The sequence below is a fragment of the Amblyraja radiata genome, chromosome 1 (assembly GCF_010909765.2).
Source record: "Amblyraja radiata isolate CabotCenter1 chromosome 1, sAmbRad1.1.pri, whole genome shotgun sequence".
Taxonomy (NCBI): Eukaryota; Metazoa; Chordata; class Chondrichthyes; order Rajiformes; family Rajidae; genus Amblyraja; species Amblyraja radiata.
In genome coordinates this window covers 46,694,717-46,712,445 of record NC_045956.1, presented here as the reverse complement: position 1 = coordinate 46,712,445, position 17,729 = coordinate 46,694,717, and the positions used below count along the sequence as shown (strand labels likewise).

General features: G+C 42.3%; 1 protein-coding gene across 4 annotated transcripts in view; it reads right to left on the bottom strand.

Annotated features, from left to right (window-relative positions):
• The window catches only part of c1h4orf50 (chromosome 1 C4orf50 homolog), a 135,320-nt gene that overhangs the window by 44,498 nt on the left and 73,093 nt on the right, over positions 1-17,729 (bottom strand). For 3 of the 4 annotated variants that reach the window (XM_033021092.1, XM_033021101.1, XM_033021110.1), the window contains 4 exons: positions 14,170-14,545; positions 12,207-12,337; positions 10,117-10,170; positions 4,351-4,536 (listed from right to left, as the gene is read on the bottom strand). In XM_033021092.1, the coding sequence (XP_032876983.1) occupies positions 4,351-4,536; positions 10,117-10,170; positions 12,207-12,337; positions 14,170-14,545 (747 nt within the window). The remainder of the gene's footprint in view (positions 1-4,350; positions 4,537-10,116; positions 10,171-12,206; positions 12,338-14,169; positions 14,546-17,729) is intronic. The other variant, XM_033021119.1, reaches the window with a different exon arrangement.

The following is a 17,729-nucleotide window of genomic DNA, read 5'->3' as shown; positions in this document are numbered from 1 at the left end:
TTGTGTGTAGATTGATGATTTAAAAAAAATGAATTTAATCAATTTTAGAATAAGGCTGTAACGTAACAAAATGTGGAAAAAGTGAAGGGGTCTGAATACTTTCTGAATGCACTGTATCTCTCCCTCCTAACCCCATTCTCCTGCCTTCTCCCCATAAACCCTGACACCCGCAATAGCTGCAATATTACTATATCATTGCCTAAGAGGCCATGTAGCATTTGATATTATGTAGGAACTATCCTGCAGAACACTGATTTGTTATAGCACCCTTGGTATTGATTGATTAAAAGATAACAAAATGTTCCTTCATTTAGTTTAAAGATACAGCATGGAAACAGGCCCTTCCGCCTTCCGGGACTACACTGACCATCGACTGCCCGTTCGCACTTGTTCTACAATTTCCCACTTTCTCCTCCACTCCCTGCACACTCGGGGGCATTTTATTCTATCGAAACAAATTAACTTACAATCTCACACTTTTAGATATGGGAGGAAGCTGGAGTGCTGGGCGGAAACTCACACAGTCACGAGGAGAACATGTAAACTCCACACAGACAGCACCTGAGGTTAGGATTGAACCCAGGTCCCTGGTGCTGTACAATACAATACAATACAATACAATACAATTCAATTTATTGTCATTTGGACCCCTTGAGGTCCAAACGAAATGTCGTTTCTGCAGCCATACATTACAAACAAATAGACCCAAGACACAACATAATTTACATAAACATCCATCACATTGCTGTGATGGAAGGCCAAAAAAACTTATCTCTCCACTGCACTCCCCCCCCCCCCCCCCCCCCGATGTCAGAGTCAAAGTCAAAGCCCCCGGCGGGCGATGGCGATTGTCCCGTGGCCATTAAAGCCACGCCGGGTGATGCAAGGTCGCTCACCGGGTCTTGGTGTTAGAGCCCCCGGCGTGCGCTCGCAATCCCGCGGCCATTCCAAGCCGCGCGGGGCGATGCTGTAAGGCCCCGCTCCAGGAGCTCTTCAACCCCGCAACTCGGGCGGGAGAAGTCGCCGTTGCGGAAGCCCCGAAAAGCGGTCTCCCTCCAGGGACCCGCGGGCTCCCGGTGTCACTGTCCGCCAAACCCGCAGTTGCAGCCTCCGAAACTCCGGAGGTCGGGCCGCAGCAGCGTCCACCACAGCTCCACCCGCTCTGGACTCGGCCAGCTCCGCGACGGTGAGGTGAGTAGTCGGCACCACAGCCCCCGGTCTTCCTGTTGGAGGCCGCTCCTCGTTGCAGCCCCAACGACAACGGAGACCCGACAAAGAAAAGGTCGGGTCTCCCGTGCAGGGAGAGATTTAAAAGTTACCCCCCCCCCACACCACCCCCACCCCCCCACACACATACCCCAACAAAAAATAACAAAAACTACATAAAAACATAGACATAAAATAATAAAAACGCAGACGGACTGCAGAGGCCGCTGCTGACGAAAGTCGCGCCGCCCACCGAATGAGGCAGCAACTCTACCAGTTGTGAATTTGAGTGTCCATTTTGCAGTAAGAATGCTTAGGTCTGCTCAGGTTACACACTGCTGTGTGGAGAACCGCTCCACCATTGTTCCTGCAGTAAGGAGTTGCCCATGGCTCAGCATAGATACTGCTTGTGAGGGTTGGTGTTGTGTGGCCTGGATGAGTGTTGATGCTGCCCAGAACTGAGATATGTAGTTGTGGGCTGTACACAAGCTGGCACAGTGAGTGTGGGCCATTGCTGTGGACCACTGACAGACCCACTTACATTTTTTCTCTCACTGCTCAGTCAAACATGCTCCAGCCTTTACGGGCATTCTTTGCAGAACTGAGCCATGGGCAATTGTCTGCTGCAGAAGCACTGGAGGAAGGTGGGTGTTTACACCAGGTCCCTGCAAGGTGGTAATGTTGGGACTGCACCTTTGTAAATATAAACAGTGAACAGTAGGGCTATGGGGAGTGTTGTAGAACAGAGGGATCTAGGAGTGCAGGTACATAGTTCATTGGAAGTGGCATCATAGGTAGAGTCAGCACCCTCACCACCGGTGCTGACTCTGAGCCCCCACGACGTGAGATGGACCCTGCAGCACATCAACCCCAACAAGGCCACCAGACCTGACGGAGTACCAGGGCGGGTTCTGAAGCACTGCGCAGGGGAGCTGACTGCGGTGCTCACGGACCTGTTTAACACCTCCCTGCTGCAGGCCTCCGTCCCCACATGCCTCAAGACAGCCACAATCATCCCTGTGCCAAAACAATCAGCCATCAGGTCCCTCAACGACTATCGGCCAGTGGCGCTGACACCGGTGATGAAGTGCTTCGAACGTCTGGTACTGGGACACTTGAAGAACAGCATCCCCCCCTCCTTAGACCACCACCAATTTGCCTATAGGGCAAACAGGTCGACGGAGGACGCAATGTCACTGGCCCTCCACTCCACCCTGACACACCTTGACCAGCGGGACAGTTATGTGTGGATGCTATTCATAGATTATAGCTCCACCTTTAACACCATCCCCCCCGATAAACTAGTCACCAAGCTGGACCACCTGGGCCTCAACACACACCTGAGCAGCTGGGTCCTGGACTTTCTCACCGGCCGACCACAGACTGTGCGCATGGGGAGGCAGGTCTCCTCCAGCATCACCCTGAACATCGGTGCACCACAGGGCTGTGTGTTGAGCCCCTTCCTCTTCTCCCTCTACACCCACAAGGCCAACACCATATTAAAGTTTGCAGATGACACCATCGTGGTAGGCAGGATCACGAGTAACAACGAGGCCGCCTACAGGACAGAGGTAGAGAACCTGGTGAGCTGGAGCCGTGAGAACAACCTGATCCTCAACGCAGCAAAAACAAAGGAGATGATCCTGGACTTCAGGAGGAGACCGAAGACCTTCGTCCATCAGCCCATCACCATTAACGGCGAGACAGTGGAGGCTGTGCGGAACATCAGGTACCTCGGGGTCAACATCAGCCACGACCTGACCTGGACCGTCAACATCACGGCGACGGCCAAGAAAGGACTTCAAAGGCTTCACTTCCTGAGGTGCTTGAAGAGGGCACGTCTCCCACAAGCTGGTGAGCTTCTACAGGTCAGCCATCGAGTCAGTTCTCACATACTGCATCACAGTATGGTACTCTGGCTGCACCGCAGAGAACAGGAAAGCTCTCCAACGCGTCATTAAGATTGCTGAGAGGATCACTGGCACCCAGCTCCCCAGACTGGAGGACATCTATTGGACCCGCTGCATCCGGAGGGTCAAGGGCATCATTAGAGACAGCACACACCCTGGACACTGTCTCTTCACCCTTCTGCCCTCAGGAAGACGATACAGGACACTGAGCGCCCGCACGACAAGACTAAAAAACAGCTTCTACCATAGAGCTGTGACACTACTGAACTCTATCCCCCTCCCACACTGATTCCCCCCTCTCTCTCACACACCCGCCCATACTCCTATATGTTTATAGTCTAATTTTTTAATAGTTCTTTTTTAAATGTATTTTTATACTCATATTCCTGTGCAGCTGGAGGACTGCTCCAACAAAATTTCGTTGTCTTGTACAATGACAATAAAGATTATCTATCTATCTAAGGTGGTCAAAAAGGATTTTGGCACATTGGCCTTCATCAGTCAGAACATTGAGTATAGAAGTTGGGAGGTCATGTTGCTGTTGTATAAGACATTGTTGAGGCCGCATTTGGAGTATTGTGTCTAGTTTTGGGCACCATGTTATAGGAAAGAAGGTGTCAAGCTGGAAAGGTTGCAAAGAAGATTTGCAAGGATGTTGCCAGGACTCGAGGGCCTGATCTATAGGGAGAGGTTAAGCATGACTTTATGCCTTGGAGCGCAGGAGGATGAGGGGTAATCTGATAGAGGTGTATAAAATGATGAGATAGATAGATCAGGTAGATGCACAGAGTAGAGGAAATGAGAACCAGAGGACACAGGGTTAAGGTGAGGGGGGAAAAGAGTTAATAGGAATCTGAGGGGTAACTTTTTCACGCAAAGGGTGGCTGGTGTATTGATCGAGCTGCAGGAGGAGGTAGTTGAGGCAGGTACTGTTGCAATGTTTAAGAAACATTTAGACAGGTACATGGATAGAACAGATTCAGAGGGAAGTGGGTCCAACACAGACAGGTAGGACTAGTGTAGATGGGACACGTTGGCCGGTGTGGGCAAGTTGGACCAAAGGGCCTGTTTCCACACTGTATGACTCTATGACTTATGATGTTACACTGACTCTTTTTTTGCGCCAATGCCATGACTGCTTTTGTTCTTGGGAATGAATCATCAGCACTAAATGAGGATAATTTCTTTCACAGATTATCAAATGTGGATAACATTCAAGCTGCATGCTTTGTACCTCTGGCAGCTTCGAGCTCGTGCTGGCCTGAACAGTTGGTGTAAGGCGGGGCTGTACTGATACGGCTTTATGTTGCTGGCAATTCAGAAATGGAACATTGACCTTCCCAGAGACCAGTCCATTGGCTCCAACAGTCTGGACGCTGACTTGAAATGGCACACTTAAGTCAAGACCTTCCAACACGACCTGTAACATATGAAGGAAACAATTTAAATGCAACAAACAGTCTTTCGGATGAACTCAGCAGGTTGAGCAGCATCTGTGGGGATGGTTTAGCTTTAGTTTAGCATGAAAACAGGCCGTTCGGCCCACTGAGTCCACACCGACCAGCGATCCCCACACATTAACACTATCCTACACACACTAGGGACAATTTACATTTATACCAAGCCAATTTACCTCCAAACCTGTACGTCTTTGGAATGTGGGAGGAAATCAAAGTTCTCGGAGAAAACCCACGCAGGTCACAGGGAGAATGGACAAACTCCAAACAGACAAGTACCCGGATCGAACCCGGGCCTCTGGCGCTGTAAGGCAGTAACTCTACCGCTGTGCCACCGTGCGGCCCACGTGTCCGTGCTGAGGAAAGGGATCATTGAGTTCCTTCCAGCTTCCAGCATCTGCAGTTCCTTCCAAGTTAATTTAAGTTACATCTTTTTTAATATATGAACGTACTGGCAAAAAAAGCATATTTAAAACTTTGATGATGATAGTAAACTCAAAAATGTAGCAAACAATAAGGAGGATGGTAACAGACATTCAGAGCAGATAGCAGTGAAATGGAGACACAAGGAACTGCTGGAATCTTGAGCAGATCATAAAATACCAGTGCAACTCAATGCAGAGAATTATAAAAGCTCTCCTTTTTAAAAGAAGGGTAAGTTGTCATTATGAATTACTTGGTTCAATTTTAAAGAGGGCATAGGAAGAGAGAAACCTGGAGATTTATGTGTGTCATTTTTTAAATGTTTATGGTGCTCAAAACGTGGCATATTCACAGCATTAATTATAACTGGATATCTCTAGCTGCTTATCAGATATCGTCAAATAATTGACCATAAAATGCACAATACAATGATGTCCCCACTACTTTATACAGTTAAAGATAGACACAAAAGGCTGGAGTAACTCAGCATCTCTGGAGACAAGGAATGGGTGAAGTTTCGGGTCGCGACCCTTCTTCAGACCCATTCGTTCCTTCCTACACTTATATAGCTAAGCTGCCCAGTATAAGTTTACTTTCCACTATGGGACATGTGCACACAGTGCACAGTGCAATGTTCAAGTAATCCTTATAGCCCGAGTACTTTATACAGAGAAGAAACAAACTAATTAAAGATACCTTGCACATCAAATCACAATGCCCTGGTGGCATGCAAATACCTGAAGATGATAGGGCATGGACAAGAGGCTTCTAAGAATTAATCTACGGGTGCCATTAGGATGCCAGAGAAGTACGCTTTCAGCTATGTGGAGAGATTGCAAAAACAGATTGTTCTTTTTTTTACAGCAGAGATTGCTGAGAGCAGATTTATGGTGCTGTTCAAAATCATGAAGGTTTAAATTGAGAATAGCCATTTGTGCTGGCAAATGTCAGATATCAGATAATTTTTAGAAATGAGATGAATGGAGTTTTTTGGTTAAAGCTACATTGTAACTTATAATAAATTTAAATGAACAGAATGAGTAATAATTTGACAGGCAGGAAACCATCCATCTTGATGAGTTGTTTTGTGAAACCCTGTACAGTGTTGTTGCTGATTATTGCAGAGTCATAGTCTTAGTGTCATGTGGCCCTTTGGTCCACTGTGTCTGAATTCTTGCAACCATTCATGGCACAGTGGCACAACGGTAGAGTTGCTGCCTTACAACACTAAAGTCCCATGTTCGATCCTGACTACGGGTGCTGTCTGTACAGAGTTTGTACGTTCTCCCTATGACAGCATGGGCTTTCTCCGGGTGCTCCAGTTTCCTCTCATACTCCAAAGACGTGCAGGTTTGTAAGTTAATTGGTTTCTGTAAATTGTCCCTGGTGTGCAGGATAGAATTGGTGTGTGAGCGAAAATTTTGTGTGGGACTGCAAAAAATGATCTGAGTGAAAGCTGCCGATAGAATTCTTTTGAAATATTCATGCTACGTGGTGGAATCCCCAATATGAAGGCCATAATTGATATCTGTCTGCTTCCGGATGTTTGTGTCCGATATTTCAAAAGGCAAATTAGGACACCATCACTCACTGTTTAATAATTCTTTTCATGGCAGTATTAACTGTCCCAGTTATTCTTCGCAATAAGGAGGCTCATTTATTTTCTAATCTTCAGATGCAGTATCCCTTGCGTTCTCTATCCCTTATGACCATAATGGAAGAAGATGTTTAATTTATTTTATGTATGACTACATTGGCTTTTAGTTATTTAACCCTATTCTGCTGCAGTTCTCAATGGCGGGGACAATTAAAAGTCCAGTTGAAACCAATGGTGCTCATCAGGAATTCATTGAAAATGGGACAAGACTACAGACGAGCTAGGATGCGTGGTCATGCACAAAAACCTAAAACGCACTCTGAGATGCATAGCTCTGTTTTTACCTTTGACTTACTCCTCACTGGTTACATTCTATCCACAGATGCTGCCTGACCTGCTGAGTTCCAGCACTTTGGGTTTTGCTCAAGGTCTGCAGTTCTTTTGACTATCTGAAAATGAACACCTGTTCATTTTGGGCCGAAGCACAACAGAGTGTTAAATTGTTATCAACTGAACAATGGGATCACACTCTTTTAGATTTGAAAGGACAACATATAAAGCACAATTTTTCAATCTTCCCTTCTGCCTCTTTCTGTGTGGAAACAATCATTTTTTCTCTATTTGTCTCCAACCTTGTATAATAATGAATTTAAACTTCCTTTTCATGCTCTCAATATTGCATTTCCTCAGTCTGATTAAAAAATGAGTGCTTAACCTGCTCACTCAGGTGTCAAAAGCCCGGTATTAATCTTTACCGTTTTTTATCACCTCACTTTTGCAGCATCTAGCAGTTCCCAATCTGTGCAGCTTCTGTGCAAGTGGTGTTTTAACAAACAGGTACGCTGCAAAATTTTGAATTTCAAAATTCACTTATCCTCTACAAAGTATTAATATATTTTGAAATACAAAACATCAATTTGTAACTACAGTGGTAACTTTGTAGCAACTTATTGTTGTTTCAATCTCTCTTTCAATCCAAATTTTAGCAGTAATTTGTTGGGAATGTATTAGAGTTTTCGTAGATTTCCATTTCAAAAAATGTATCAGTTTTTTTTTGTGGGTTTTTTTTGCAGAGTTGTTTTTGTTTATTTTATTAGAAGTTAGTACAATACAAAACAATACAGTGGGACCTAATTGTAGGTGCCAACTATGTCATTATGTAATTATACATTCTATGTACAACCTCTAGTTTTATGTTTTTGAAAAGGAAATAAGAAAGACAAGAAGAAGTAAATGGAGAGGAGAAAAAGAGGATAAAAATAGATAGTAGAAAATAGAAAAACGTGAAGTGTGTATATAAGAAAAGAAAAAGTGGAAAGTAGAAATAGGAGAAAAAGACCCTTAAAAGAGAATTTTTCAAATCTTTATTCGGAGATGTAGATCTATCCACGTCATGAACTGAAATCAGCAATCTTTATGGTACTGCTGCATCACATGATTCCAAAAAGTCGATAAAAGGAGACCAACTCCTTAAGAATTGGTCATATTTATCTATTAGTCGGAGTCTCATTTCTTCAAGGCGTGCTATGTCCATCATATTCCTAATCCACATTTTAACAGTTGGTATAGCTGTATTTTTCCAAAATTTAAGTATCAATATCTTTCCAATTATTAACCCATAATTAAAAAAAACTTTTTGGTCTTTATTTAAATTGGTATCTTCTATTATTATTCCAAATATAATCCATTCCGTATTAGGTTCTATTCTTGACTTGAAAAGCTTTGTAAATATATCAAATATATCACTCCAAAATGTATTCAACTTTGTACATCCTACAAATGAATGTGTTATATTAGCATTTTGAAGCAGACATTTATCGCATCTGGGAGAGACGTTTGGGTAAAATTTATTCAACCTCATTTTTGAATAATATAGTCTATGTAATAGTTTGAATTGAATTAAATTATGTCTTGCATTAATGGAACAATTATGTGTGTTCATCAGATACTTTTCCCATCTATCCTTCGGGATCTTTATCAATAGTTCATGTTCCCAATCTTCTCTTAGTGCCTCTGTTGAGGGTAATTCTCTATTTAATATATTATTATAAAAGTATGATATTATTTTTTGTGAATCAGCCTTAATATTCATTGCTTCTTCAAAAGGATCTAAAAATATAGTTTGAAATCTATGTGTATATTTCTTTATAAAGTCACATATCTGTATATATTTGAAATATTGATTATCCTTCAGTTTAAATTTAAATTTTAATTGTTGAAATGATAACAATTTGCCCAATTCATACATATCTCCTACTTTCCTAATCCCCAGTCTATCCCATTGTTTATATGTTTTGTCGATAAGAGATGGTTTGAATGCGGGGTTGTTCAATAGTGGGGTTAGTACTGATAGATTATTTAATTTCAAGGATAATTTTATTTGTTTCCAAATTCTTATTGTATTGTGAATAATTGGGTTCTTCTAATATATTATACTATTCAATTTTATTGGTGAGAGTAAGATCGTTCCTAAAAAATGTATCAGTTTTATGCAATAGTTGAATCACTTTGTTTTTGTGTGACATTTTGTAAACAAGATATGATGTGATAGATTGATAAATATTAATAACAAGGAAAAGCATATCCTCTGTTTATCATTAAAATGATAAATATGCCTAGTTTGGCTTCACTTTGAATAAAAAAGGATTCTTCAATATTCTCACGGGAGAAAGGCCTATAAGCCATTCCTACAAATACTTTGGAAATCTCCTGATGATTTATGACTAGTTCAAAACATAACTTTGTACAGCACAGCATTTATGCTTTGGTAAATAATTGAGAGTGACTGGAGTCTATCACCAGCTATGCCTCAAAACAAGAAGCAGAATGCAAAAATGAACAATTCCTTGGAAAGAAGGAATCAAGGTAGCGGGACTGTGAAATGAGTCTGAATTTCAATTTACAGAGAAATTTAGAGAGGAGACTAAAAAAGAGCATGTAGAAAAAATAATTTGAAAATGACAACCATAATGGCACAAATAAACGTAGACATGTTTGGACTGTTGGATTTCAAGTACCAGGACAGACAAATATTTAATTAGATCTAGTTAGATAAGATGACAGCTTGTCAGCATATTATCCTGTAATGTATTAAAATAAATACTGGATTACTCAATTACAAACAAGGTTTGTAAGTTTGAAAACCACCATTTTATACTCTTCTTCAGATATAATTTGTATTTTCATTGACTATTGACCTTTGTTAATTATAAATTCAGATATTTTGTGTGATGCTGTCCAAAATGTATTTCTGAATATATAATACTTTATATCCAACAAAGTAGATTCATAATTATTCAATGATATACTGTAATAATACAGTACAGTTGCAAACATAGTTTATTTTGATGACGCTTTTATTGAAATTTCACAGATTTTTTTTGACAGAATAACATTGCAGAATTGAGTGATTGAAATACATTTTAGGAGCACTCTTAGAAATAAATATTTAATTTAAGGATGGAAAAATGGAACTCTCTTAGACATAACAGTGAGCATGTGGGTGAATATGATAGCTCCTTACCTTTGTGCAAACCGATCTTGTTACTGACTTGTAAAACTCTCTGTCGATGAATATCTGCCAAGGAAAATAAACATCACAGTTTGAAAGAAATTTTAACAACTTATTGCAAGATTGAAAATCACATGTAATTAATGGAGTTCCATGACACAGAACACTGTAGATCTTGAAAAGAGAATACATCTTAAACTCCTAAAAACTTGGGAGGAAAGGAGGGCTGAGGCATTAAACATTTTTTTTAATTGCTGGGGGAAAAAGGTCAAGTTAACAGACCATGCAATTAATCTTCATTTCAACACATTGAGGAATGCTTGGAAGAGCTAACATGAAGGGGGTAACGTGCAAAAACGGGATAATCGGGACGAATAGTTAGAGAAAGAAGACCATAATGGTGCTGATAAAAAGTAAGCTTGAAAGGTTAGAGTGATTCTCGATGGTATCCAGCTATTACAGTATGACTAATTTTGTGTCTAAGCATAGACTAACCCTCTTGCGAGGTCCACCAGTCTTGCTTGGGCAGTTGACTTGTATGCCCTCCCAGCTTTGGTTTTTAAACTATAAGCTACAACCGCTCGCCATTTTCCAAGGTTACATTACTTGAATAAGGTACCAAAGAACTGTGAGTACCAATGGAACTGTGCATCAACATAGATCCTGGATCTTTATGAGGGAAGGAATAAGGAGGTCACATCATGGAGTAATGATCATTTGCCAGGTGGAATGTCACTTCAATCAAGTGGAATGTGCTAGCAGATGTTAATTCACCAACCATTGCTGTCAAAGTCTTCCGAACATTAGTTAACCTCTGCAGATAAATGGTATATATTCAATAAGGCAAGGCAAGCATAGGAATGATGCAAAGGCATTAATCATGCCCTGGGATCCAAGGAATTTGAAAGACATTTAGACGTAAATGGATAGGAAAGGTTAATAGTGATACGGGTCAAATGTGTCCAAGCTGGGCATCTTGGTCAGCATGGCTCAGTGGGGCTGAAGGGCCTGTTTATGTGCTGTATACCCCTATGAATCACTGAGCAGATTATTGTCTTCCGAGCAGCGCACAATTTCCATAATCTATATATAATTTTCCCAGCAATAGTTTTAAACAGCACATCTAATATTTTGACAAAATGATGAAAACTATTATTTTGCATGTAGTTCTCTCTCAGAACGATAAAGCAACAGATTTCTACCTCTAGAATACTGATCTAGTAACATGTGGCAATAGGATATAAATAGCTCATTAAAAACATGAAATTCCAGTAAAATGTACATGGGTATAACGGTAAATTCCATATGTTAAACCAAAGATAGACGCAGAATGCTGGAGTAACTCAGCGGGACAGGGAGCACCTCTGGAGAGAAGGAATGGGTGACATTTCGGGTTGAGACCCTTCTTCAGACTCAAAGTGTTAAAGTTTTATTTTATTTTAAGTTGCCATATTTATGTAAAGATTGTGTAGGTAATCTAGCATTTGGCTGGAATATAGCATTTAGGATTCCAATTGAGATCGGCAACGTAAGATGCATCCTTCTCGGTCCAGGCAAAGCTCCGACATTATTATGAGCCAGTAACGATTATAATACTGAGCACTGGATCATACCCTATCTCAAACCTAAAGCAAATAAGTTTGCTGTACTGAATTAAAGGTAATCACAAATTCATTTTCATCGGCAGTCTGCTTTCTTTTCTTAAAACATCAACGATCAGAAACACCACAGGTGTGACGGTGGCACAGCTGGTAGAGTTGCTGCTTCACAGCGCCAGAGGCCCAGGTGCAACCCTGATCTTGGGTGCTGTATGAAGTCTGCACGTTCTCCCTGGGACCCGGTCAAGTTTCTTCTGGATGCACCGATTTCCTCCCACATCACAAAAATGTGCAGGTTTGCAGGTTAATTGGCCATTGTAACATTTCTCCAAGTGCTTCAGGAGTGGAAGAGAAAGTGGGATAACATCGAACTAGTGTGAACGGGTGGTTTATCGTCTGTGCAGACTCTGTGGGCTGAAGGCCCTGCAGATCTCTAAACTATCTTTTGCTTTTAAAATACCAAGTAGCATTCAATTATTTTACACATCGCCATCTCCTACGCACCCTGTAACCTTGAACAAATGTTCCATTGCTGCAGCCCATTTCATCCATCGATGGCTTCTCCCAATCAACCAGTAGGCCATTCTGGCCGACTATGCCAATAATACGCACTGAATCAACTGGTGCAGGAGGTTCTGCAGGAAAGAGATGTTAGCACAACATTTACGAATAAAACAGCTGCGCTATTAAACAAGTAAACTGTTCCATAAACAGTTGTCTGATGAATATTAGAAAAAATATCCACATGATCTCAAGCATTGATGATATTTTCCCAAGCACATCATTAGTTTGGTCGAGTTTTTGTACTATCTGATCCTTTTAGACAATAGACTATAGGTGCAGGAGCAGGTCATTTGGCCCTTCGAACCAGCACCGCCATTCAATGTGATCATGGCTGATCATCCCCAATCAGTACCCCGTTCCTGCCTTAGAAACATAGAAACATAGAAAATAGGTGCAGGAGTAGGCCATTCGGCCCTTCGAGCCTGCACCGCCATTTAATATGATCATGGTTGATAATCCAACTCAGTATCCTGTACCTGCCTTCTCTCCATACCCCCTGATCCCTTTAGCCACAAGGGCCACATGTAACTCCCTCTTAAATATAGCCAATTAACTGGCCTCAACTACCTTCTGTGGCAGAGAGTTCCCGAGATTCACCACTCTCTGTGTGAAAAATGTTTTTCTCATCTCGGTCCTAAAGGATTTCCCCTTTATCCGTAAACTGTGACCCCTTGTCCTGGACTTCCCCAACATCTGGAACAATCTTCCTGCATCTAGCCTGTCCAACGCCTTCTCCCAATATCCCCTGACTCTGCTATTTTTAAGAGCCCTATCTATCTCTCTCTCTTGAAAGCATCCAGAGAACCTGCCTCCACAGCCCTCTGAGGCAGAGAGCCTAACACAACACCCACTGATTTGATTTACATCTACCAGTGTGTGGAGCTAACAGCTAGGTGACCCTGCTGTGTTTGCTGGATTAGTGGGGCAATTAAAGTGCAGGGGGGCAGAAAGTGCTTATACCTCCTGAATACTTCTCCAATGCTCATCTGCAATTGCAGAATTGATTAAGGGTGGGGTTGTGCAGCTCAAACGCGTCTAAAGTGGAAAGGGACCAATATAAAGAATATAAACATTGATTTCCCAAGGTAGACAGTCAGATTCCTTTCTCTAGTTAGAAACATCAAAGACTAGAGTCATAGAGAGTCAGAATCATACAACACGGAAACAGGCCCTTTGGCCCAATTTGCCCACGCCAACCAACATGCCCCATCTACATTAGTCCCATCTATCTGCATTTGGCCCATAGCCCTCTAATCCTATCCTATCCATGTACCTGTCTAAATGTTCCTTAAACGTTACGATAGTACCTACCTCAACTACCTCTTCCGGCAGCTCATTGCATACATCCACCACCCTTTATGTGAAAAAGTTACCCCTCAGGTTTCTATTAAATCTTTCCCCCATCACCCGAAACCTATGTCCTCTGGTTCTCGATTCCTCTACTCTGAGCAAGAGGCTCTGTTGGTTTATTAATTGATTGACAGAAACGGCACAGAAACATTTCCTTCATTCCATCGAGACCACGCCGATCATCGATCACCCGTTCACACGAGTTCTATGTGATCCCACGTTTGTATCCACTCCCTATATCCACTCCCTACACACCAGGGACCATTTACAGAGGCCGATTAAACTAAAAATACGCACGGGTTTGGGATGTGGGTGGAAACTTCACACAGACACCACCAGAGAACATGATCAAACTCAGTTCTCTCGCACTGTGAGGCAACATCTCTACCAGATCGCCACTGTGCCACCCCTATCACCACTGTGCTGCCCCATGAATAACCAATTGGGAATTACTGGAAATTGCCAAACTAGTTATCAAAAATTAGGAAGTGGTTAGATAATTAAAGCGTTAGAAATAATAAATGTTATCTGAAGACGAGCATGAATCCTTTACCTTGTGCCATCTTTGATGGTCTCCATTTCCCAGATGGACACTTCCTGCTGTGACCGTGAAGATTCAATGCAAATCTATCTGACATTCCCAGATGTGTGTCGCTCTCTCCAGAATTCCTTCTGCTTTTTAAACCACTTGCACAATTGCATGCCGGGGCGCATGGGGATTCACTGCAAACCTGGGAAATGCAGTAAAATTGCTCAGCAGATTTTGATGAGCGCAGTTGTTCCTTCACCTTTTCTGTCGCTTGCATTAGGGCCTTAATGTTGGAATGCTCCAATTCATTGTGTAACCTGGACACACTGGGCTGGAAGGCATCACTGTGACTTGCAGAACGAGTGGACAGTGAATCATTGCTTGCTTCTGATGAGGCAACCTGCAGAGTGAATATGATTCATATTTGAACATAAGAAATAGGAGCAAGCTAACTAGCTTGTCAAACATGCCATGCCATTCAATAGATCTGTGACTGATCCAGTCTTAGCTCCAACAGAATGTTTCCCCAAGCTCCTTGGGCCTTTAGTCAGTGAAATAAGATTAACTAAAATAATATTAACTAAGAAATAATATCAAGAAGTAATATTAAGAATATAATCCAGCAACAAGACCTTAGTTCCTAACCTGATGACATCACACATATATGATGCACCTTAAAGATAATTTGTTGCATCAATTAACCATGCCTTGCCTGCTTCATTCAGAAAGAAATGGCAACAGTCTTATTATCCTTGAGAGCATATATGCCTAATTGTAGTCATCATCTTTATTACTTTATACTTTAGCTGTGTTAACTTGATCAGCTGCTGGTGAGGATTTTAATTATCGTGGATGTAACAGCCCATCTTTATCTGTGATATCTTGAAGAATTCTTCGGGATGTCCTCACGTTAAGGATCATGCTGCAAAAGCTTTTGTTGCATACATTTCAATGGCATCCTGAGGTGCCGTGCAGTAGGAGGTCGTCTCAAGGTGCCACAGCCATTCCTGCGAGCCGTCTTGGCTTACCGCTGCAGAACCAGGGACCCGCCTGGAGAGGGAAGCCGCCGAGCCCGGCTCCTGCTCGCCACGCGGACCGGAGAGGAGGGAGTCAGAACAGAGGGCCGGTAAGCAGACTGGCTGAGGGAGGCAGTGCAGTGCAGTGCACCTTGACGGTTGGGTGGGTCGCTGTGGGCCTGGCAGCAGCCTGGGGCTCTGAACCAAAAGGCTGAGCGCATGGACCAGACGCGGCCTGCAGCTGCATGATGCGGTGGAGCATTAACACCAACTGGGACTTGAAAATGGTACCTAATCGGGCGACTCTGTATACTGTCTCAGTGTACTATGTTGTACACTTGTACTGTATCTGGGATGCTTATCTAAGATGTGTCTATGTACGTATGTATAGTGATTCCTGTTCTGAACTGCATACAAAACTGAATTTCATTGTACCTTGGTACATACGTTCATAAGTGATAGGAGCAGAATAAGGCTCATTCAGCCCATCAAGTCTACGCCGCCATTCAATCATGGCTGATCTAACGCTCGCCCTCATCCCAAATCTCCTGCCTTCTCCCCATAACCCCTGACAACCGTACTAATCAAGATCTATCTCTACCTTAATATTATCGATTGACTTGCACTCCACAGCCTTCTGTGGCAATGAATTAACTACATGACAATAATGTACCATTGAACAATTGTTGTCTCTGCATTCTATATACCTTCAATCAAAGCCACCCACAAGCCACTACCTCTGCTCATGATATACTGGCGCTTTCCTCATGCTTGTCTATCTTCCCCCAATCCTCTCAAATTGATCCCGACCACAACAGCTCAAACACTGCCAACTTCATTCCTCCCATCTTCCCCCTCTCCATCTCATACAAAACTCAATCAAATCTTGCAAAATTACAACCATCACCATCACAAAAAGTGTTGCCCATTTTTAAACTTACGTTTTCTACAAAGCTTTTAAGTCATTACAGTCTCATATATAGACTCTTACATTCCCAGTACATCCTCAAGACATTCATCCCTTCCCACTGTAGCAAGGCTGGTCAGGCTTGTAAAGAACATGCAGGAGGATTGTCACTCAACCTGGCTGCGTCTACTACTAGTTACGTTTAGTTTAGAGATACAGCGCGGAAACAGGCCCTTCGACCCACCGGGTCTCTGGCACTGTAAGGCAGCAACTGTACCGCTGCACCACCATGCCGCCCTCTTTGCCATGTTTTTGTAGCACAATGGATGGTATCACTACAGATGACTATGATAGCAAACACATATCAATGCTGTTATAGAAATAGACTTTTGGCTTTTTTGATCACATTCATCACATTCATGGGTTGGTTCTTCATACTTCCATGTCTATTAACTAAACAGAGTTATGTCTTACTATGAGATAAACCATTCCATCTGCTCCATAATATCTTGTCCTCGGCTATTTCTTGCACTGCAATGAGGAGAATTTACTGTTCCTCCATTACCTCCTAAATTAGCATATTTACCTTAAGAAATAGCACACTAAGCGCTGGAGTAACTCAGCAGGTCAGGCAGCATCTCTCAAGAACATGGTGAGGTACTCCATCAGCAGTTCCTTGTTTTAGCATCTTTATCTAACCTTATCTTGATCAAGCCGAGCATTGCTGTTCTTCCTAACATTCCCTTTCTTATTTCTTCAGCTCACCCCTTCCATTTCTGCCTGCGATGTCCCCCAATAAGGTATTTCCACTGTCTCTCTTATCTTCATGCATGAAGCAATGCAAATATTGTGTGTGATGATGATGGAGAGTGTGAGATAAGTGTTGGATTATTCTGGCTAAACTGTAATTCGGAGAAACCAAAAATAAAAAGTCTGTTGTTGAGATGTCTAAATCGCAGCAAGGACTTTCTACTTTCACGTCATTCACACACCAACAACTATATCATTGTCTTTCACACATTATTTAATTCCATCCACATGTTAGAATTGCAACTGTGACAACAAACACCATTGTTACTTGTATAACTCTGCACTCTATTTAAACAAGATTTATGGAGGCTAAGACTATTCCTCTGGCAGCCTAGAGTGTCATTGTGGAGACTATTGGGGTCCTGGGACATGGGTTCAGATGCCTTACTGGTCAGCAGGGACCTGCGGTACTCTGCTAAAGCAGTGAAGGGTTTTATGTTGACTCACTGCTTGCTCCACAATCTAGTGATGATGATACGCCAGATCCTTCCATTACAGGAGCTAGGCAGAGCGGCCGTGTGAAGAAGAAGAAGTAGAGGGAGACGAGGAACAGTACAGAGATTTCTAGATAGATGACCTGCACATGGTTTGTTGCTGTAAAATCAAGGTGATTTTTTTTTGACAGATGTTATCTACCATCTGATCCCATGGCTGCAACAGGAGGTCACTTCTGCTGTTTAGGATGCATCACATAATCCATCATTGATTCTCCATCTTTTTAACAAGTTCCCCATGGAGATTACAGTAAACAAAAATAACCAGCTGCATTGCTGTGGAAGAAAATCTCTATACAACTCACATCAAGCATCCATTTTACTTTGTTATATTTTTCTTCCAAACTTAAATACTGT